This window comes from Scardinius erythrophthalmus (genome assembly GCF_964197995.2).
Source record: "Scardinius erythrophthalmus genome assembly, chromosome: 4".
In the NCBI taxonomy this organism is placed as follows: domain Eukaryota; kingdom Metazoa; phylum Chordata; class Actinopteri; order Cypriniformes; family Leuciscidae; genus Scardinius; species Scardinius erythrophthalmus.
This window is the reverse complement of record NC_138224.1, coordinates 42,343,314-42,366,109: the sequence shown is the minus strand read 5'-3', so window position 1 is coordinate 42,366,109 and position 22,796 is coordinate 42,343,314. Positions and strand designations below refer to the sequence as shown.

General features: G+C 44.2%; 1 protein-coding gene across 1 annotated transcript; it reads right to left on the bottom strand.

Annotated features, from left to right (window-relative positions):
- Window positions 1-9,190: 9,190 nt before the first annotated feature.
- LOC308689310 (chymotrypsinogen A-like) lies at window positions 9,191-22,154 on the bottom strand (the record flags this gene model as incomplete). The annotated part of the gene is made up of 8 exons (XM_081362962.1): window positions 9,191-9,247; window positions 9,450-9,497; window positions 9,597-9,695; window positions 20,634-20,822; window positions 20,993-21,147; window positions 21,234-21,514; window positions 21,603-21,765; window positions 22,109-22,154. The coding sequence occupies 8 exons, from the start codon at window positions 22,152-22,154 to the stop codon at window positions 9,191-9,193; spliced, it is 1,038 nt and encodes a 345-aa protein (XP_081219088.1).
- Between the last annotated feature and the right edge of the window lie 642 nt (window positions 22,155-22,796).

Sequence of the window (22,796 nt, the reverse complement as noted above, 5' to 3'; positions counted from 1 at the left end):
CCACTTCTAGCATATAATGTGGGGGAAACGTCAATCTTAGGCACTGCAAACTCACTTCACAAAGTGCAATTTAAAGCCAGCACTCACCCTTGGGTCTCTGTGCGAGGGGGGGGCCAAGATCATCAATACTGCTGGGGATGCTTTAGGATATTTTTCTTCACATACACAAGCAGAGTTCACATCACCATTTTTAATGGAGAGAGAGATAAAAGACCGGTAATGAATCCATACAATCCAATCAGTGATATTTATGATCGTGATCCAAACACTCCCAGCCACATCCAATTCAGTGTCAAACACATGCAATTACGAGACTCAGTTCTCAGTTACTTATGTCACGGGGTGACAAACAGCCCCGGAACAATTCCCCTCTGGAGAATTGTTCCCATCAGGACGTTTTCAGCGTAACACCATCCCCGGACCTGTATGAGTGTTTGTCGTCATGACAACTAAACGGCAGATTGGTGACAGGTGTAAGGGCTTCACGTTGAGTGTTTGATTGAGACCACTCCCGCTTCTTGACAGGATAAAAACACACAAGGAAGAGAAGGCTGGGTTGTGCTGTGTGGTGCGGGGTTGTGCTGTGTGGTGCGGTGCCATGCGGTGCCATGCCATGCTGTGGTGTTGCGCTGTTCTTCTGCCCCGTTGATCTGGATTGTTCTTCCCCCTGATCGTTGGTGGCTTCTCTCCCGTGGGGATTTGTTTATGGAACTGCAGTTGAGGGGTTGTCTTGAAGGAAAAGGAGTGTTATTTGAGAGGACTCGGGGACGGCCAAGAGGAATGAAATTCGCTGACTGAGCTGGGGAAGAGACAGATGAGTAGTTATCAAACTGGATCTCATAACTGCATGTGTTCTACACTAAATTGGGTATTGGATTGAAGTGTTTGGAGCATGTGTACACCCTTCACCGAGTGAAATATTGATTCTTGTTGATTTCCTCATCTCCTCTCCCCGATTGGAGTCCAGCAGAGTGAAGTCCGTCTGTGACCTTGAAGACAAATCTCTGGAGTGTCCTGTCCGCCCCTGGCGATCATCAGTCCGGTAGACCAGGATCTGTGGGTGAGTGCTGGCCTTATGCGCACTAGAAGAGTGGAATTGCAGTGTGTAAATTGACGTTTCCCCTCACGAATACATGTTTAGAGTTGGATTGCAGTGTGTGTGTGTGGAAGAATACCTGTTATTGCCCCGCAACTGCCCATGTGCCCTGGGGATCTACTATTTACTGTGAGAGCTGAGTGAGATTGCTTACATCTACGTGCGGTGTCTAGTAAGAAGAACCTCTGCGAGACAACATCACCCCATTTGAGAACTGTATATTGCTGTTGAAGTTGATTCTGTCTGTCCTAGAGAAGCCCCGTTCAGCCTGCGACTGTGAGTCTGCTGCAGCCCTAAGCCTACCTGCATGGTGTGAAGTTATCTGTCCCCTGCAATGCACGTGAGAACTGTATACTGCTGTTGAAGTTGATTCTGTCTGTTCTAGAGAAGCCCCGCTCAGCCTGCGACTTTGAGCCTGCTGCAGTCCTAAGCCTACCTGCATGGTGTGAAGTTATCTGTCCCCTGCAGCCCACGTGAGAATTGTGCATTGCTGTTGAAGTTGATTCTGTCTGTTCTAGAGAAGTCTCGCTCAGCCTGCGACTTTGAGCCTGCTGCAGTCCTAAGCCTACCTGCATGGTGTGAAGTTATCTGTCCCCTGCAACCCACGTGAGAATTGTGCATTGCTGTTGAAGTTGATTCTGTCTGTTCTAGAGAAGCCCCGCTCAGCCTGCGACTTTGAGCCTGCTGCAGTCCTAAGCCTATCTGCATGGTGTGAAGTTATCTGTCCCCTGCAACCCACGTGAGAATTGTGTATTGCTGTTGAAGTCGATTCTGTCACTTGTGATATTCACTTGTCTACTGCTCTCTCACTGCGAGTCTGGCACCAGTCTGGAAAGGAAGTGCACCTTGAACCCTCTACTCACCTGTGATACGCACCTGTCTACGGCCCTCCTACTGTGAGTCCGGCACCAGTCTGGGAAGGAAGTGCGCCTCGATATCCTTACCTACCTGTGATACTCACCTGAGATACTCGCCGGTCCATACTCGCGGCGGCGCTGCTCCGGGTCCCTGGGAAGAAGAGGACAAGGAACTTTAGATTAGGATTTCTTAATTGCTTTTAAAATAAAATAAAGTTGCCATTCCTTTTACTCCTGCCTCTTGCCTCCTCCTTGATACGCTCCTCTGGGTGACCATGGTCTAGGGGTGGGCGCAGTCTGGCTTGGCCCACTCCGACCTGTGACAGACATTTGGCGTAGTCGGCAGGGTCTACCTCGAGTTGAGCGACCAGAGGTTGAGATGGCAGAAGAGGAAGAGCCCGGGGTGCGGCAACCGGTCATGCCGATCTTCATGGGGGCTCCGTGGGCTCCGAAGTATGGAGGCCCGGGATCTGAAATGAGTTTGTCGATGTGGAAGACCCAGGTAGAGTACCTGGCAGGGCTTCAAGGTCTGAGTGCCCCACAGAAGGTTCAGTTTGTTCTAAACTCCTTGGATGGAGAAGCGAGAAGAGAAGTTCAGGCGGCTCCGGAAGCAACCCGAGCAACTGTTTAGGCCATTTTTGACTTTCTCACGGGACAATATGGAGACGCCACCCCGGTAGCTGTTCTGAGAACGCAATTCTTCAATTCTCGGCAAGGCCCTCGCCAATCTGTTCGGGCATTTACCCTACAGCTGCGGGAGCAGTTTTCTAGACTTACGGGGAGACAGGATCATGGCCTGGGGGGCGAAGAGGCTCTGCTCCGAGATCAGTTTTTACTGGGGTTACGGGAGGGTCCTGTGCGCCAGAGTCTGCGGGTGCAATTTCGACGAACACCGAATCTGACTTTTGAAGAGCTTCGACGAGAAGCGCTGGCCCTTGAGCATGATCATACGGAGAATGTAGATCCCCCCAGCTGTCTAGCCACGAATGTTGTGGGCACCCCTTCGACTACTGTGGCACCCGACTGGAAGCAGGCCCTTCGGGAAGAGCTGAAGAGAGATGTGCGGGAACAAATGTTTGACCTGTCCAAATCTTTTATGGAGGAGCTCCGTCGAGAACGCCTCCAGTTGTCCTCTTTACCGCGGGAGCGGGCTTACTCCGATGGAAATCGTCCCCCCGACCGCCGTCCATCCCGACCTTCGGGCTCTCGATTCCAGTGGGATGAACACGGGCGTCCCATTTGTAACGGCTGTGGAGAGCCGGGGCATTACTTTCGTCAGTGTCCTGCTCGATGTGCATCGCAAGGGGGTTTTTAGAGTTTCCGGCCACTGTGGGTCAAGTGGTCGGGACCCCCTCATCAGACCCCTTCCTACCTACTTCTTCTAGGAGCCGCTTGGTGGGCTGTTGCCCGGTGGTGGTAGTTCAGGTTAATGACCAGGAAGTGCAGTGCCTTTTGGATACAGGCTCCCAAGTGACCCTATTCACCGAAAGCTTGGCCCATGAGTTGTTTGGCACCGAAAGTCGACCACCTGCGGAAGCCCCCTGGTTGACGCTACGTGGGGCAAATGGCCTCGACATCCCGTACGTAGGATATCTTGTGACTGATCTGAAGATTCACGGAGTTGTAGTGCCTCAGAAAGGAGTGGTGGTCGTACGAGACACATGCCTGGGGTCTCATCGTGCCCTGATTGGGATGAACGTCATTGCAGACTGTTGGGAGGATCTGTTTCGAAGTAGACCGGCTCGGGCAGTTACAACATCGGCCGGCCAGGAGTGGGACCGCATCAGGGCTGACTGCCGCCGGGTATGTCTTGCTGAACGACAGGGGGACAGGGAAAGCACGGGAAGAGTGGCCTGCCGTTACGCCTTGTCCATTCCAGCTCAGAGTGAGGCTGTGGTCTGGGCCAGGTTGCCCCCTCGACTTTATAGTCCGGAGGAATGGGTCATGGTGGAACCCCATGAAGATGGTCCCAAGGTGGAAGTCGCTCGAGGATTGGCGACTGCTCGGGGGGGCCGGGTCTCAGTGCGGGTTAGGAACATGAACCCCTTCCCTGTGCATTTGTATCGTCACCAACGGTTGGCCCGAGTGACCTCAGTGAGACCCCAGCAGGTTCGTGAACAGGGTGAAGTTAACTTCAATCGAGTGAGCCCGACAGTGGTCGAGGTGACCCTGGCACGAGCTGGTCCGGAGGCGGGAGAGACAGGAAGAGGAATGCCTGCCCACCTGACGGGGGAGTCTTTACGGGGTGAAGGACTAGGTGAAGAGCAATTGGGACAACTCCAAGAGTTCTTGATGAAATGGCAACACTTGTTTTCCACTCATGACGAGGACTACGGTCGCACAGATGTGGTAAGACATCAAATCCCAACTGGGGACGCTGCACCCAGCCGAGAGCGTTATCGACCCGTGCCCCCGACCTTATACTCAGAGGTCCGCACCCTTTTACGAGGGATGCTCGACAAGGGGATTATTAGAGAGAGCAGTAGCCCTTGGGCCGCCCCGATAGTACTGGTTCGAAAGAAAACAGGTTCCTGGAGGTTTTGTGTGGATTACCGAAGGCTGAATCAAGTAACCAAAAGAGATGCTTTCCCGTTGCCTCGAGTTGAAGACTCTCTCACGAGCCTCACACAAGCCACCTGGTATTCCACTCTTGACTTGGCCAGCGGTTACTGGCAGGTGCAGATGGACGAGCATGACAGGGAGAAGACAGCGTTCACTACCCCTTTCGGCCTATATGAATGGGACCGGATGCCATTCGGCCTTTGCAACGCCCCCGCCACATTCCAACGGCTGATGCAGCGTTGTCTAGGCAACCAACTGATGGATACCACCCTTGTCTACTTAGACGACGTTATCGTCTACTCTCCAGATTTCAAGTCCCATCTTGAGCACCTAGAGCAAGTCTTCCGCTCTCTAGAGCGATATGGGTTGAAGCTCCAGCCAGACAAGTGCCAGCTCTTCCGAAAGGAAGTAAAATTCCTGGGGCATGTGGTGAGCGCGGCAGGGATTTCAGTTGATCCGGAGAAGGTGGTGGCAGTACAGGAGTGGGCTGCGCCCAAGACGGTGCGCCAGGTCCGTTCGTTCCTGGGCTTCGTGGGTTACTATAGACGATTCATTAAGGATTTCTCTAAAATTGCTAAACCGATCAACCAGTTGCTGGGAGGTACGGGAAGAGTTCGGGGGCGAGGGTCCCCTTCGATCCAATGGGATCCGGCTTGTGAAGCCGCCTTCCAGAAGCTCAAGCAGGAACTACTACAGGCCCCGATTCTAGCCTATGCCGACTTCACACAACCCTTCACTCTGTACACCGACGCTAGCCACCTGGGCTTGGGGGCCGTCTTGGCACAGAAGCAGCAGGGAGAGGAAAAGGTAATTGCTTATGCAAGCCGAAGTCTACATCCAACGGAGAAGAACGACGCTAACTACAGTTCTTTTAAGCTTGAGTTGCTGGCAGTGAAATGGGCGTTGTGTGAAAAATTCAAGGACTATTTGTGGGGAGCCAAGGTACGGGTCGTTACGGACAATAACCCATTGGTACATTTGCAGACTGCTAAACTGGGGGCGGTGGAGCAACGCTGGGCGGCACAACTGGCCAATTTTGACTATCAGATCCAGTACCGGCCAGGAAGAGAACATACTAATGCCGATGTACTATCTAGGCTACCCGGCGAAGGATCGGCAGGTCAGGTACCGGCACCAGAAGCGGGGTTCGACGAGGGATTGATGGTGGGAGTGGTAGAGGCACCGGGGCAAACGCCGGAGGAACCCCCCCCTTGTTGGGGGTGGGACCCGCAGCGATGGAGGTTGTGGCAGGGCGAAGATGGAGATGTAGCGTTGGTTCGAACGTGGCTAGAACAGAAGGCCTGGCCTGAGGGTGCGGCACGCCGGGCTCAGACTCGGATTGTGCGGGGCCTGCTGGGACAGAAGGGGAGACTCTACTTGAAGGAAGGTGTGCTCTGTAGGGCCATTCAGGACCCAGGTCGGGGCGAAGAGGTCTGTCAAATCGTGGTCCCTGAAGGGCGTTGTCAGGCGTTGCTGGAGGCATATCACTCCAGGATGGGACATCAAGGGCAAGAGAGGACATTGGCACTGGTGAGACGACATTTCTACTGGCCTGGGATGGAAGGTACCACGAGGACGTACCTTCAGAGGTGCCCCCGCTGCACGTTGTTTAAGACCAAGAAGGAGGCACGGGCACCGCTGGTCCCGATTCAGGCCAAGGCACCGCTGCATATGGTGGCCATGGATTATCTGACTTTGGGACGGCCAATGGATCGGATCCAGAACATCCTCGTGGTAACCGACTTGTTTACCAAGTACGCTTGGGCCATCCCGACTGTGGACCAAACCGCCGTCACGACTGCCAACGCCCTCTGGAGGTATGTGATCCAACCATTCGGATGCCCGGAAATCTTCCACTCAGACCAAGGAACCAATTTTGAGTCCAGGGTGATCCATGAGCTGTGCCAACTGTACGGATGCAAGAAGACCCACACGACTCCCTACCACCCCCAAGGGAACGGGGGGTGTGAAAGGTTTAATCAGACCCTACTGAGTTTATTAGGAACCTTGGAGGAGGAACAGCAAGGCCATTGGGTCGACAGGCTCCCGGCGATGGTGCAGGCTTACAATAACAGTGTGCACAGTACCACCGGCTACGCCCCTACTTACCTGATGTTCGGCAGACATGTGAGACTCCCAATGGATATGCTTCTGGGGACCACTGCAGGGGAAGAGGGAGGTAGCTTGACAGATTGGGTGATGGGACACCACCAACGCCTCCAGTCGGCGTACGAACGAGTCTCTGACCAGATTAATCGAGCAGCGTTAAAGAACAAGAGGTTGTATGACCGGACGGCTCGAGAGGCACCGCTACTGCCAGGGGAGAGGGTGCTGGTGCGGGACAATCGCCGACAAGGGAAGGGAAAGTTGAGTGACCGGTGGGAGGCTCAGCCGTTTGTCGTCCAGCGACAGCCACACCCAGACCAACCTGTATATGCATTGCGACCAGAAGGAAAGGCAGGCCCCGAACGGGTGTTACACCGTAATTTGATTCGCCCTTGTCCAAACTATCCAAAATGTGTTGTAGAGAATCCACCGGTCGAGACGTCCGGGATGCCCCCGCTGGTAGGATGGGCGGTGATTCCCAGAGGCCTAGGCCTAGGACCACGACCTGAAGCACCTGTTTCCCCACCTCGACGGTCCCAGCGAGAGAATCGAGGTCAGCCTCCAGCTAGGTATGGAGACTGGGTGTCTGGAGACCGTTCTCGGGACTAGAACGGTTTGGCGGGGGGGTATGTCACGGTGTGACAAATAGTATATGGAACTTATTCCCGTTGAAGCAGTGTTCCCGCTGGGACACTTTGAGTGTAACACCGTCCCCAGGCCTGTGTGTGCGTCTGTTGCCATGACAACCCCAAATGACAGATTGAAAACAGGTGTGGGGAATTTACTCTGGGAGTTTGGGTGAGGTTCTGTCAGCACTTGAGAGAGTATAAAAAGCAAGAGAAAGAGACTGTTGGTGTGGTTCTCTCCCGTGAGAAGTTGTTTTATCGGGTGGTTGCAGTTATTTGAGTGCTGGCGAATGAAGAGGAGAGTGTTGACTTGATGAGGGACTCGAGGGCAACAGAGGGAAAGTGAAATATCCTGTTTACATTGGAGAGGAGCTAAGTAATCGAGAACTGAGTCTCGTAATTGCATGTATTCGACACTGAATTGGATGTGGTTTGGAGTGTGTGGATCACGATCATAAATGTCACTGAGTGGATTGTACTGATTCATTACCGACCTCCTATCTCTTCTCCATTATAAATGGTGATGTGAACTCTGCCTGTGTCTGTGAAGAAAAACATCCCGAAACATCCTTTGCAGCATTGATGAACGCGGTCCCCTCGGACAGAGACCCAAGGGTGAGTGCGGGCTTTAAATTGCACTTCGTGAAGTGAGATTGCAGTGCCTAAGATTGACGTTTCCCCCACATTATATGCTAGAAGTGGAATTGCTGTGTGTGTGGAAGATACATTCCCTTTGCCGTGCACTCTCCCTGTGCTACGCGGGTCTACTGTCAATAGTGAGAGTTCTGTGTCATTGATCTGTTCTAACTGTGTGGATGTTGAAGAATTATCATCTGGAATTTGAATTAACCCCTCTGTTTGAGCTAATAGGAGACGAGATGCCCTGTTGAATTGTTCGTGGTCTGTCTCCGTAGAAGTCCCATTCAGCCCGCTGACTTTGAGTCTGCTGTATTCCTGCAACGCAGCTGTATTGTGAGAAGTGCTCGCTCCCTTCTATGCATATGAACTGTATACCTTGTGTGAAGCATCCTTTCTGTCTGTTCCAGTAGAAGTCCCGTTCAGCCCGTTGACTTTGAGTCTGCTGTATCCCTGCAACGCAGCCGTATTGTGAGAAGTGCTCGCTCCCTTCTATGCATATGAACTGTATACCTTGTGTGAAGCATCCTTTCTGTCTGTTCCAGTAGAAGTCCCGTTCAGCCCGTTGACTTTGAGTCTGCTGTATCCCTGCAACGCAGCCGTACTGTGAGAAGTGCTCGCTCCCTTCTATGCATATGAACTGTATACCTTGTGTGAAGCATCCTTTTGTCTGTTTCAGTAGAAGCCCCGTGCAGCTTATCGACTTTGAGTCTGTTGCATCCTTGTAGTCCACCTGTGCTGGGAGAAGGGACTGTTACCTCCGTCACGAACGTAAGGCCGGCACGCTTTGTCTGAGATATCCATTCTGTTGTGTCCGAAGAAACCCTGTTCAGCCCATCGACTTTGAGTCTGCTGTATTCCCGCAGTGCATCTGTATTGTGAGAAGTGGTTGTCCTTGTCAACGCATGTGAATTGTATGCTTTGTTTGAAGTATCCCTTCCGTCTGTCTCAGTAGCAGTCCTGTGCAGTCGTTTGACTTTGAGTCTGCTGTAACCTGGGAGCCCACCTGTGTGGGGAGAAGTGACTGTCCCTCTGCCGTGAACGTAAAGCCGGCCCGCTCTGTCTGGAATATCCACTTCATCTATGCCAGAAGAAGTCCTGTTCAGCCTGTTGACTTGAGTCTACTGAATTCCCGTAATTCATCTGTATCGTGAGAAGTGTTCGTCCCCTTCCAACTCATGTGAACTGTATGCTTGCTTTGAAGTATCCCTTCTGTCTGTCCCAGTAGGAGCCCTGTGCAGCCGGTCGACTTCGAGTCTACTGTATCCTTATAGTTACCTGCGCTGAGAGACGTGGCTGTCCTTCTGTTACGAACGTGGTCGGTACACTTTGTCTGGAGTATCCATCTGCTCCAGTTTCTGTGCCTGTGAAGAGAGGGAGGTTGGAATTATTCGCTTACCCTGTAAAGATTCCCTCGCCACCCCAGCATTAGACTGTGAATCTGCCGTATACGTACCTGATCGACGGCCATCTGCTCCGGATCTCATACCTGTGGAGGAAGGAAGGTTAGAATCACTTACTTACCTAAGGAAGACTCCCCAGCCGTCCCACCATAAGGCCGTGTACCTGCTGCATACGTACTCGACTGATAACCATCTGCCTTAAATCTTGCACCTGTGAAAGAAAGAAGGGAGGTTGGAAGTATTTACTTACCAGAAGAGACTTACCGGACTGTTCGCCTGTTCACTGCATCCCCACCTGTGAAAGACCTACCCGACCACTTATCTGTTCACTGTCCCATCCACTACAGGGCCCGCACTGAGGAAGAGAGCGGGAGAGACCCCGGTTGTTGCACCGTTTCACCTTCGATCCCTGAGGGCAAGAAGGAAGAAGATTTTAGATTAGGATTTTCAAATTGCTTTTACTTTTAAATAAAACTTGTTGAATTTATTCTGTCTCCGACTCCTCCCTCTGACACGCTCCTCGAGGTGGTCCTGGTTCAGGGGTGGGCGCAGTCCGGCTTGGCCCATCCCGACCTGTGACACTTAGCTCTTCTCCAATGCAAATGGGGTATTTCACTCTCCCTCTGTTATCCTCCTGTCTCTCATCAGCTCACACTCTCCTCTTCGTTCGCCCGTCCTCAAATAACTGCAACCGCCCAATAAAACAACTTCTCACGGGGGAGAAAGAACCAACCTCAACCACCTCTCTCTCCTGCTTTTTATCCTCTCAAATGCTGGCGGGGTTTCTTCTAGACTCTCTGGGTAAATTCCCCACACCTGTTGCCAATCTGTTCAGGTTGTCATGGCGACAGACATACACACAGGCCTGTGGACGGAGTTTCACCCATAAGTGTCCCACCGGAAACACTTCTCAGCAAAAATAGGTTCCATATACTTTTTGTCACATCGTGACAGATGCTCATGGGTTTACAAAAATACATCGGAATCCAACGCGTTCGTGCAGCTCGCCGTAACTTACATAGACAGATATTATAATCGAGCTGCTATTAGCTCGACTAGCTGCTATTTAAAAATGGCGGTCACAAGTTTCTATTCGTCTTGTTGGTCACGGTAACCCCGCCCCCAGCCCCTGACGCAAGCGGTTCTTTCTTGGCTCCGTTCTAGACCCTGCAATGATTTGGTGCTACTTAAGAACCAGTTTTACTGGTTCGGAGCTGGTGCTTTGGCGGTGGAAAAACAAAGAACCGATTTGAAACTAGGCACTGGCTCCGAACCAGCACCAACTCTGCCTTGGTGGAAAAGGGGTATTAGACGTCTTTTATTTTAACCCTTTATGGGTTGTTCCTTTAAATAATCTTTTTTAGATTATTAACATTTTTGGGGTCTTACAGGTTGCCTTTTAGTTGGTAATTTACTAGCATTCAAAGTTCGTACTCCTATACTCAAGCGTACGAGTGCGGAAGCGAATGGGCAAGCATTGCTCGATCGACTGTGGCCAGGGGTCGATGGAGCAATGCCCCTAAAACGTTGGGCGCCATGTTTTACGGTGTGTACTTTACTCTTAACACCTTTTACCTATTTATTTATTATTCTCAGGTAAGGTAAAGAAAGTCAAATCTGACCTAAACCGTAAGCATTCAAAAGGTACTTACAATTTGGTCAGAAGACTCCTCTGTGGTATGTTCGCATTAAAAGTCTTCCAGCATCATAAATCTCAGAAGGCAGATTTTGTAATCAATTAAATTTCTTTTAATTGGTTACTTTTCTTTTTATAATAAATAAAAGTATAAAGGCAAATAAAACTTCATCATTTAAGTATAAAATACAATAGTCATGTTTTATAACAAAGGTGTAGTAAGCTCTGGGCTTCTTATCTTCTGCTCGGGGTTTCTTGTCCCCAGCTCTGGGCTTCTAGGCGTCGGGGGCACTGGCGTATCAGTATCCCCTGAGGCAGTCAGTTCATCAGTCTTTTATACTCCTGTTGTTTTTAACAGGCGTTAGGTTGACACTCCTCCAAAGTTTCCCAGATCCTTCTCCAGGCATGTGCAAGCGGTCAACCTCTTCATATCCTTGAAATCCAGTAAACTCAACTAAGATGGCTGATTTCTAGGAGTCCTCTAGAGCACAAACATAATTGCACTTTTCTGCTCCTCTCAACATGGGTTGGCACAGTCACATATACATACATAACCAATTACTGTACATCTATGCCAAAACAATATAAGCCATATTTTACAAACAAAATAAATAACAACATTGAATGCAATGCATTATATCCAATACATTGGCTAAATATGTGTAATAAAACGGCATCTACAATAAACAAGGAGGCAGGTAATTGCATTTTCTTGATATTATACAACAATATATATATATTAGTGCTGGGCGGTATATCAGTTCATACTGAATACCGGTGTTTATTTTTGTTATGATATACATTTTTAATATACCGCAATACCGGTGTATGTCGCTTTAACAACGTTGGGAACACGTCACGACACTGTTCGAGAGGGTCTGTTGCACTGGTGATACACAGCTGTGTGTGTTACTGTGACGGTAAAGATGGATAGGTTAAACTATAGCCTAATTGATAGCTATCAAATTATATTAGTGTTTCCCATACATTGGTTCACAATATCAACACAGCCTTTTGGAAAATCTATTAGTGGTTGGCATTGACATTGTTTAATAAACATGAGCACTGCACTGCAAAGTCAAAACGCGGCGCGGCTGTTTTTATATGAATGTATCTTTGAAGGGAAGTGACAGTCTTTAGAAAAGTTTCGATGTTATTTCAATTGACCATTCGCAAAACCCCGCCCTCGAACAGTCCTCGTCCAATCCTAGCTCAGAAACTGTAACTAAGGAGAAGGACCCCCGTCAAACATTGCGATTTCAGCAACACGGTGAAACGATGCGCCTATGGCACCTGCAAGTCTGACACCAGGTACCCCAAAAGTTTAGAGGGAGGGGTCGTTTTTTTCGCCTTTCCAAAACCCAAGACCCAAGCGGAAAGATGCCGACAATGGATTAAGCAGTGTGGGAGACCTCACTCACAGCTAAATGCCTAAAAGATTAATAAGCATACATATGTCAGCGTATATAACATATATAAGCGTCAGTCACGCCCGTTTCACATATACTCCGTAGTCCGTTTACAGTGCTTTTTTTTTTTTTCGCACCCATGTTAACAGGTAACGCTTTCACACTGCACGCGGATGCTGCAATCGTTTCTGCACCGAGTCTATTTTTGCTGTGCTGCACGCGCTGAATTAAATTGACAGCGCATGGTTCTTGGTCAAAATGAACACAGATTGACATGAAAATATAATAATCTCACCATAAATGCATTTAATAAAATAAAATGTAGTAAACTCACCATAGCCTAAATGTATTTTTGGACTTGCAGACTTGGAGGAGTTCTGTTTGCACACAAGCACACACACACACACACACACACACACACACACACACAAACACACGACTTGTTTAAATACATTTATATTGTTAATAAATAACAATAAATTGTTGTTGTACCAGCAATATCTTCAAGTTTTGTTTTTCACTGTAGAAATCTCAAATGTCATGATTTGCCAATGTAAGAGAGTAATGTTAGCCTACCGGCACCTTTTTTCCCCCCACTTCAAGCACTGGCCTCGATTGTTGTAATATTCCCGTCTTTGCTTATTTTAACATTTTGAACATATCCCTCCACTGCATATTGCAGCCCTTTCTGTAGTGCCCTGGAGGATATGTCTGCTGCATTGCTACTCCAAAACCAATCACTTATGCCAATAGGTATGGAGCTCCACCCAGCCATGGCTATGTGTCTGGTTCTCAATTGTGTGACAGGCGTAGTAACAATAACTAGGGGGCGCGGCTTATGCAAACAAGCTATTGACCGTTTGCAAATGACGTCACGTCACTGCGTTGCCATGGCGCGAAATGCAGATGGAGGGCAGGAAGTAATGTGCTACATTTAGGAAGCACTATAACACACTCAAAATGCCACAAGGAGTTTTTATCGTGTACCAAAAGTTGTTGTTCATAAGGGGGAAAAATGCAAGAAATTGACCGAAAAACGCCGGAAAAAATAGCTTGCAAACCTAAGCCTGCGGTCGGGAGGAGCCGAATCGGAAAATGCCTGTGTGTGCACATGGGTGTCAGTTTGGTTTGAAATGTGCTGGGTACAATGACGCATTTTTTTTTTCTTTCTTTCGCGCAGGTCATGTTTTGAAAGACTATGTCCTGTAGCTTACTAATGTAAATAAATAGTGTATACAAAAATGTGATGATGTCCGACTCGTTTTATGAAGAAGAAAGCCTTAAGTTTTCAAAAAGCATTAGACATATGACCCACTATTCTGCTTCATAAGTAGGCCTACCATGTTGACAATATGACGTGACGTGGTTTAATGTTACAATAATTACCAAATTTCTCTCTCATATTGCTCCTCATAACCACTGAAAACTATAAAAAAAATCGAACCCAAAGTCCAATTATTATGGACGTTAAGTTAAAAGTGGTGGGTACAAAATGACTCGTGACGAAATCTGGTGGGTGTGCGTCCCCACCGAAATCGACGCCTATGAGTATTCACTTCGTCAAAGGTGAGTTAATACAACTTATGGGGCTATGTTTGTGTTACGTACCAGTTTCCGAACTTTGTAAAGTCAAAGTAATTGTTTCTTCTTTTCTTTGAGTTTGTAAGTTACCCCTGTAACTGAAGACAAACGTAATGTTACAGGCAAATCTTTCAATTCAGTTGAAAAATCGCTCCTCTTCATAACGTAAGGATCACGTCCAACATATGTTTCAATTTTTTGTTATATCTTTCTCTTGTAATAGCGTCTAAAAGTAGTACGTTCGGACTTTCCTCCATCTCGTCCATTCCGCTCTTCACTTCCTGCCCTCCATCTGAATTTCGCGCGTCATCACAATCACGTGACTGCAAACCACCTATCGAATCTTTCTTTATCTGTCCTGATAAAGCAGCGTTTATGAGCGCTGTGCTGGTTTGTGTACAGCCATTACCGGGGAAACCGCTTTGGGTAAAGCCGTTACCGTGGAAACCGTTGTTTGCTGGACCTCTTTGTAAACAGCCTTGCAAATCTGTATCAAAGGAACCGTATGTAGGATTGTGGTCAAAACTGGTACTGCAATCACTTTAAAAATACTGTAGAGCGGTGTATCCCCTCCCTCTACCCCCTGACTCTAGGTTGCCAGATAAGCTGCAGGATTCAGCAGAAACTAAATTACATTAGCAATGGTCATACAGGTCAACTTGCAGCATGTGTAACTTAGTCCACGATATACTGTACGTGAAGAACGAATGACGAATCATTTTTTCTGAGGTAAAGTTAGGCTTCTCTCTCAATTACGTTTCAAATTGCCATAATGGGCATGCTAATGTTGTTTTCCTCAGCGTCTCGGCAAAATGACAGAGAAACGGGCTCCTATAATGCATTGCTAATGTTAGCATACGTCCATGTGAGCTAATGTTACGTTACTTTGCACGAACATGCAGAACTTTGTTCGACTGTCATGAATATATGAAATGTCTATTGACATCAAGTACAAGTTAGCCAAGCATAGATGAATCTTACCTGTCCAGGAGAAAATTAGCAACGTTGGCATCTGTTTTCAGCCGTCTCCATCTTTCAAAAGCATCTCCAATACAAATTCTGGTTTTATTTCGGACTTTGTCACGACGAATTTCTGAATTATAACGAGGTCTACGTTAGACATTTTTATCCGACTAGAGTTAGGGTAGGTTAGAGCAAAGCTGGCAACCCGGATCCCGAAACACTACTGACTTCGTGATTGGTAGATAGGTGGAGGGAGGCGCGTCAGGCCAAAACACAAAATGACAACATCAACATCAGTTGAGGGCTGCAAGTCCACTTTTTAAATGACAATATCCTAGCCATACTACTGTTGTCAGTGATATAAGTATTTGAAATGAACATGATTTCTTAATGTCTAGTGACACATCAGGGCCATTTTATGATTAATTGAAATAGATTTCTTTCATACAGCTCCTTTAATACTAGTGTGGATTTTTTTCTACAATATTCACTCATGTCAGTAATATAGGGCATTCTAAGTCAATTTACTGTAGAATTTCCTCTCTCAATCAGTAGAAAATGTGGCTAACACCCAGTCATGCTTAAAAAACAAACAAACAAAAAAAAAAACTTCCCATGAAACAGTATCATTTTGAAAAATACCACCCACCACTAATATATATATATAGGTAGTTCTGTGAGTTGGATAAGTCTCTTGTACTATTTGAATGATATTTTGTATTACTGTAATATGTTGTCATTTTGACCCGGAATTTTTATTTGAAATTTTTTAATTATTTGAAAGACCCCAGGACTTTTGTCGCACTAACCACGAATACACACACACACACACACACACACACACACACAAAATGTATTGATTACATTTTGGGTGTCAATTTGACCCCCATAGAATGAATGGAATGCAAGGAAATGCTTCAGTACACATAAAAAACCCTAAAAATGCTCAAAATTCTAACTAAAAATGCTAAAACTTTACCAAAAAATTATTTTATTATGTCTACATGCATGTGTATTTGAATGGCTTTAGGACCCAGAGGAACAGCTCATTTGCTCCATATAGAGCTATAAGGCCATCTAGTGGCAAGAGTCATGAAATATCATGTTATATATTTTTTTTCACAAGAGGTATTTTGAATTTAAGTTGAAAGAATGTGAGGAATGTGCTTAAATTAGTAAATATTAAACAATTTATTATTTATTGATCAAATCTAGTCATTTAAATGTAAATAATCTCCAAAAGAAATGCATTAATAAAACAAAAAATATCTAAATGACATAAAATAAGCTTTCTGGACAAAAACAAATGAAATATAACTTTAGGGCTTCGGGCCATTTTGACCCGCGAGGGAAGGATGAGGTGCAACAGTAAGTAGACACCGCTATAGATCTGTTTCTGGAGCTCAAGCAGTAGGTTAATTATTTTACAGCCCTTTTCTGTAAAACATTATCTGTGTGATTATTATTATTTGATTTTTTTTACTCTTTACAAAAAGTCCTGTGAGGAGGCATGAGTAGTACAGTACCTTTTTTCAGTTTTTTTTTTATTATAAACAAATAAGAGTGTAAACAGTGACAAAAGCATAGATAAACAGTGTGTACCAACAGTAATTAAAAAACATCTTTAACAAACAAACCACAGTCAGAAAAAAAAAAAAAATCAGTTGTCCAAGCTGTTTATAATTGCATCTTGTTTAAGAGTTGACAAGGATGGTACTGAGGGGAAAATCCAGAACAAAGCAGTGAGAGACTTTTTTCAGTTCTTTCCCCTGCGATAAATAAGTTTAAAAAATAATATCGATGCACAACTTTGCACTGAATAAGTGAGTGTCTGGCACACAGTACAGTAGCTTTTAAAAGAGAAGTAGTAGTACTGAGGTAGTGGGTGCATGCCTTCAGAAATGTAACCAGGACTGTGTACACCCACCCAACCATCTTCTCATGTTTTGCAGATGAATATTACCCGGCTGCTTGATTCTCTATCCCAGACTGTAAAACAGCGGCAAACTAAATATTTGATCACCTTAACACTAGAAGTGACAATATTCTACAATGAACCAGATCGCAAGGTGATGTTGATACAGTGTTGACTAACAAAACTCTTTATTCATGTCTCAAATCAATGCATTCTTCCAAAACATTAGCAAAGTTTGTCTCCCAACAAAGCACACATTAGCCACATTTCCACCTAAATTACCCGGAACAATTTGTCCCAGGACCTTTTCCCCCCAGACCTGTTGCTTTCTGCGTCTAAAGTACCGTGAAGATTAGGCAAATTAGTGCACCGCAACAGATATGCAGTCAACCAATCAAAATGTGGCATGAACTCAACAAATCAGCATGTTCAGTGCTCAAGTCCCACCCCAAAAAGTTCCTGATCTTTATTTGTTATTTATTTGGGAAATATTTACCCAGAACTTCATTTAGACCCTGGTTCCTGCGGTGGAAACACGGTTATTGTCACTCATAAAACTATAACCTAAAAAACTCTAACAGCATGTAGAATTACATAGTATTTTATTTGGTGATTTTTATTTTCTACTTTCTATTGTTCAGATTCACTGTATAATGCTCCATATTTACATTACAGTATCAAATGATAACTAAGATGTTTCCTTTTGATAGATGGTAATGAAATTGAATGACTAAAACTCAGACAGATGTTCAGCTACAATGGGAATCAACTGTGTTTTGTCTAATTGTTTTGATAGTATTTCATTTTTTAGATTCGTAATATATTTCAGTATGGTTTTGCTGTAGAAATGTAATAAATTGCTGTCTTAATCCATTTTGTGTTATGATAGGTTTTCAACTAAAGTTTATAGTTCTGTAAAGAGTAAACTGTAGGTATTTGGAGATGTGGTGATTTTGTCTGAAGGAGAAAATAGTTCATGGCACTTGAAAGATGTAGTCATTGAATGTACAGGTGCTGGTCATATAATTAGAATATCATCAAAAAGTTGATTTATTTCAGTAATTCTGTTAAAAAAGTGAAACTTGTATATTATATAGACTCATTACATGCAAAGTGAGATATCTCAAGCCTTTATTTGTTATAATTTTGATGATTATGGCTTACAGCTTGTGAAAACCACAAAATCAAAATCTCAGAAAATTAGAATATTACATGAAATCACACAGTAATTACACAGTGATACCATGGTCATTGAACCAGGTTTTGGTTCTTTTGGCAGTGTGGGCAGGGTGCAAATCCTGCTGGAAAATGAAGGAAGCATGAAGTGCTCTGAAAATGTCCTGGTAGACGGCTGCGTTGACTCTGGATTTAATAAAGCACAGTGGACCAAAGTCCTCTTTTCTGATGAGAGCAAATTTTGCATCTCATCTGGAAACCAAGGTCCCAGAGTCTGGAGGAAGAATGGAGAGGCACACAATCCAAGATGCTTGAAGTCCAGTGTGAAGTTTCCATAGTCTGTGTTGGTTTGGGGAGCCATGTCATCGGCTAGTGTTGGTCCACTGTGCTGTCCACTCAACGCAGCCGTCTACAAGGACATTTCCAGAGCACTTCATGCTTCCTTCAGCAGACAAGCTTTATGGAGATGCTTCCTTCATTTTCCAGCAGGATTTGCACCCTGCCCACACTGCCAAAATAACCAAAACCTGGTTCAATGACCATGGTATCACTGTGTAACTACTGTGTGATTTCATGTAATATTCTAATTTTCTGAGATTTTGATTTTGTGGTTTTCACAAGCTGTAAGCCATAATCATCAAAATTATAACAAATAAAGGCTTGAGATATCTCACTTTGCATGTAATGAGTCTATATAATATACAAGTTTCACTTTTTTAACGGAATTACTGAAATAAATCAACTTTTTGATGATATTCTAATTATATGACCAGCACCTGTATTTTGAGACAAAGCAATGGTAAATGATGCACGGTTTAACCACATAGACCGATGGTGTGATCACTGTGTGAAGAGTTTTGACAAAATGACAAACAGTCGAATTTCTCTTTACCACTTTAGTTCAAGAGGATACTCGTGGACTTGGACTGCAATCAGCATTTGATAAAGTGAAAAAAACAAAAAGATTTAAATTATTTATTTATGATCAAAGAGAGAAAAAAAACATCCAACCTTTCAAAAATAGTTCCAGGAGTCATTATTACTAAAAGGGGGCATATCTATCTATAAATGCATGTCATATGTCACTATTTATTTGACATGAACTTTTCAGTAGGAATAGAAAGGTTTTTTTTTGTTTGTTTGAAAGGTTTTTTTTTGTTTGTTTTTTTTTTTGAGCAAAAATGTTAAAAAGCTTTACATCATTGCCATGAAACAAGCCAATGAACTGCTAGACACTGAAAATAAATAAAGGTGTTACATTAGTCCTGTTATCAGTTTGTCGTGTGTGTGTGTGATATTTTGTACATCTCTTTTTTGTATCTCTGCATCCCTCTGTATTTTTCTCTCTAGTTACTACTCACTGTAGTAATTAACAAATTAAATAATCGTTTTAATGAAATTAGTTTTAAGGGAATTAAACCATGATGACACATTTAGATAATCATGAGTCATACATTAACTCAATATTATCTGTGCATTAGTTAATCATGAATGCATATAAGTGCACCCGTATTGTAAAGTGTTGCCATTTATTTTGTGACAAAAAAATATAATAATGCATTTAAAATGCTCTCATTTGTCAGAAAAAAATGATTGCAAACTAAATTTAAGATTAAAACCATTTTGAGTTGGTATAAAGACACTTCTATATGTAAGATCTATGCTTGATATTTATTGGCAAACATTATGCAAAATGAAGATGAAGAACAGATGACAGGAAAACAGAGAAAAGTGCTCATTAAACATTGCAGTTCTGTGAAACAGTTTTCAGTGGAACTGGTTAATGATATTGCAGAGCTTTAAAAGCAATCTTGATTCCTGGGTGTTGAAGAGATGTAATCATGTGACTGGCGAGTGTGTGTCCAGGTAAGCTCATTCTGGAAGAGTCTTCAGAGCTACTCCTCACCTCATATTACTGCAGAGACACACAATAAACAGGGAGTGAGGGAACATACCATTGAAATCTGAAATCTAGAATAAAATACTGCATTCTTTGTCAGATAGAAATGCACATTTGACAGTACTATTAACGACAATAACATTTGCAAGTCAACTCCTAATTTATGTAAGACACTGATATAGATTTTTCAACAGATTCTTATTGAATTAATATTTAACTAAAGTTCAAATTCATTAGGACTAAACATTTAAATAAAAGAAAGCTTTGTCCTTAATTCATGGGATACAAGATGTAAAGCTTTTATCATTTATCATTTTAAATTATCATTTGTTATTCCCCTAATAAAAAGCTACAATAGTTATTGCATAACATTCTGAAGATCCTGAATGCGTATCAGAAGAAAGTTGCACACATAAGAGTTTTTTTGGGATACTCCTTGTTTTTTTTGTTTTGTTTTTTGTGTTGAACTGTTTTATAAAAGGAGTTCCACATTCACAGATGTGTGTTATAGCTGTATATGAACACGTACTGATGTACAGCCACAACACACTCTTGTTGGTGTGAAATGACTAATGTATGTGTTGTGTGTGTATAACAGTGGTGTGACTCACAACAGCAGCACCCTTTCCCGCCCTGTGTTCCTGTGTCTGCTGTTTAAATACACATAAACAATCATCAGTCAAAGAAGTGTGTTATTAATGATGTATAAATGTGTGTAACTGGATAAATGTGTGTGAGAGAATCTTACGTGGGCACGGGAGGTTTACGTTAACGAATTGTGGGAAGTCCTGGCTTGGATGGTGCCGGATAGTGTCATTAATCCACTGCTGATACTGTGAGACGCGGGTGTAAACACCGGGTGTGTTGGGTAAACCACAGCCAATACCCCAGCTGGTGATGCCAGACTGAACCCACTTTGAACAGTACTGACTCATCATTGGACCTCCAGAGTCCCCCTGCAGACGAGAGTCACTTGTTTAGCTTTTTCATGCTAACAAACAGAAATACAAACTGGGGTGAAAAAATATCAAGTATTAGAAGTTTAAAGGTACAGTAAATCTTGACAGACATTCAGGCAGACATTGTCTGTATGCAGTAATGAGTAATAATCATCTTGTTGTTGTACACAGTATGTGTCTACGCCACCACCAGGAACGCCAGCACAAATCATATTGTTGGTGATTTGTACATATTTCCGTTTCTTCAGCTGATTTTGGCACTGAGTATTGTTCACCAGAGTAACATTAGCCTCCTGCAGAGTCCCAGGATAAGGTAGATTCACTGGACACACACACACAACACACATCATCATTATGTCTTTATCTGAATAAATTTGTCAAATCTAGTTGCTGACAGGACCTATGTACCTCCACGAGCAGTTTTTCCCCAGCCTATGATCCGACTACTGTTGCCAGCAAGGAAATCACTGCCGTGAGCCACCAGACACAGTGGTCTGATATAGTCAGAGGAGACTTGAGCAGACAAGTGCAGCAGAGCGATGTCATTGTTGTCAGTCGTTGCATTGTACAAGTTATGAGTGTAGATTTTTTGTACAAATATCATGATTTCATTTTTATTAACTTCACGCTGTGTCATCTTTCCCAAGTATACACGTATGCTGGTCTCATTCTTAATTGTGTAATCATCCCTATAAAACAAAAATAGTGGAAGAGCAATCACAAAAGACAGTGTTTGTAAGTCTGTAAATATACTGTTTGTGTTGATATGGCTCTAACCTAACGAAACAGTGAGCGGCCGACAGCACCCACTGACTGCTGATGAGGGATCCTCCACAAAAATGGCAGGTGGGGTCGTGCAAACTAACTATCCACGGCCATGCCCTCCTCTGGGCATCAGCACCACCCATAATACGAGGGTACAAAGGGCCATGTGCACACACTGTGAGAAAGAGAGACTGCTCAGAGACAGAAATATCACATAGCCTCCAGATTGGGGTGTCTTATTAAAGGTGTAATAAGATGTTAGATGTTTTGATAACTTCTACCAAATTGAACCACTCAATTGGACCTCCAACTCTCTCCAAAAATACACCCTCCAAAGACATGACATTCATGTGATACAAGTGTGATATTTCAGGACACATTTTCAGTGATTTGTCAGGTAGTTTTTCCATAGAAAAATCACTTAAATCTTTATTTAACTTTAAAACAGAACCTGCCATAGAAGTGACAGAGCGGTAGAGAAATAGTATTTTCCAGTGTCTTTGAGAGTAAGATCTTACCTTGGACACATATGAGCAGTGCCAAAGTCACACACGTCTTCCACATCTTCACGCAGACTCTCTCTTCACTGGTAGGATGGATGTCTAAGGCAGTTTGCTCTACTGTGCCTCTCACAGTTCCTTTAATAATGTCTCATATCTCTAGTATCTCTTATCACTCTTCTGCCCTGTCGTCTGTCACGCCCATTTTCCATTTTCCATAATCTTCTTTTATTCCTCGTATTCTTTCTACTGTTAGTACAAAACTTACTAAAAAAAGGTTATTGTCTGTTGTCTCATTCCACAAATGCACAGGCTTTTTCCTATTAACAGATGCTTTATTACTACTGAAACCTTTCAAAACACACTGATCATTTTTTTTACAGTTTGTTTTTTGGATAACACTTGAGAATAATGGTCCGACATTAATAAGTAACTATGCAGGACTAATGAGTAGTACTACATTAACTCTTCAGCTACTAATATGAACTAATATTGAAATAAGCTTAACTAATCAGTAAGTAGTATTGAATTTAGGAGATAGTTCTTTATTAGTTAATCAATAATTACTTGATTGGATTAGCCTCATTAATAACTATTAACTAACTGACAAATTATAAAGAACATTATCGTGTGTCTGAGACGTAATCAGTCATCAGTTTTACTCTGAAAATAGTAAAAAAAAAAAAAAAAAAAAAATGCATTAATA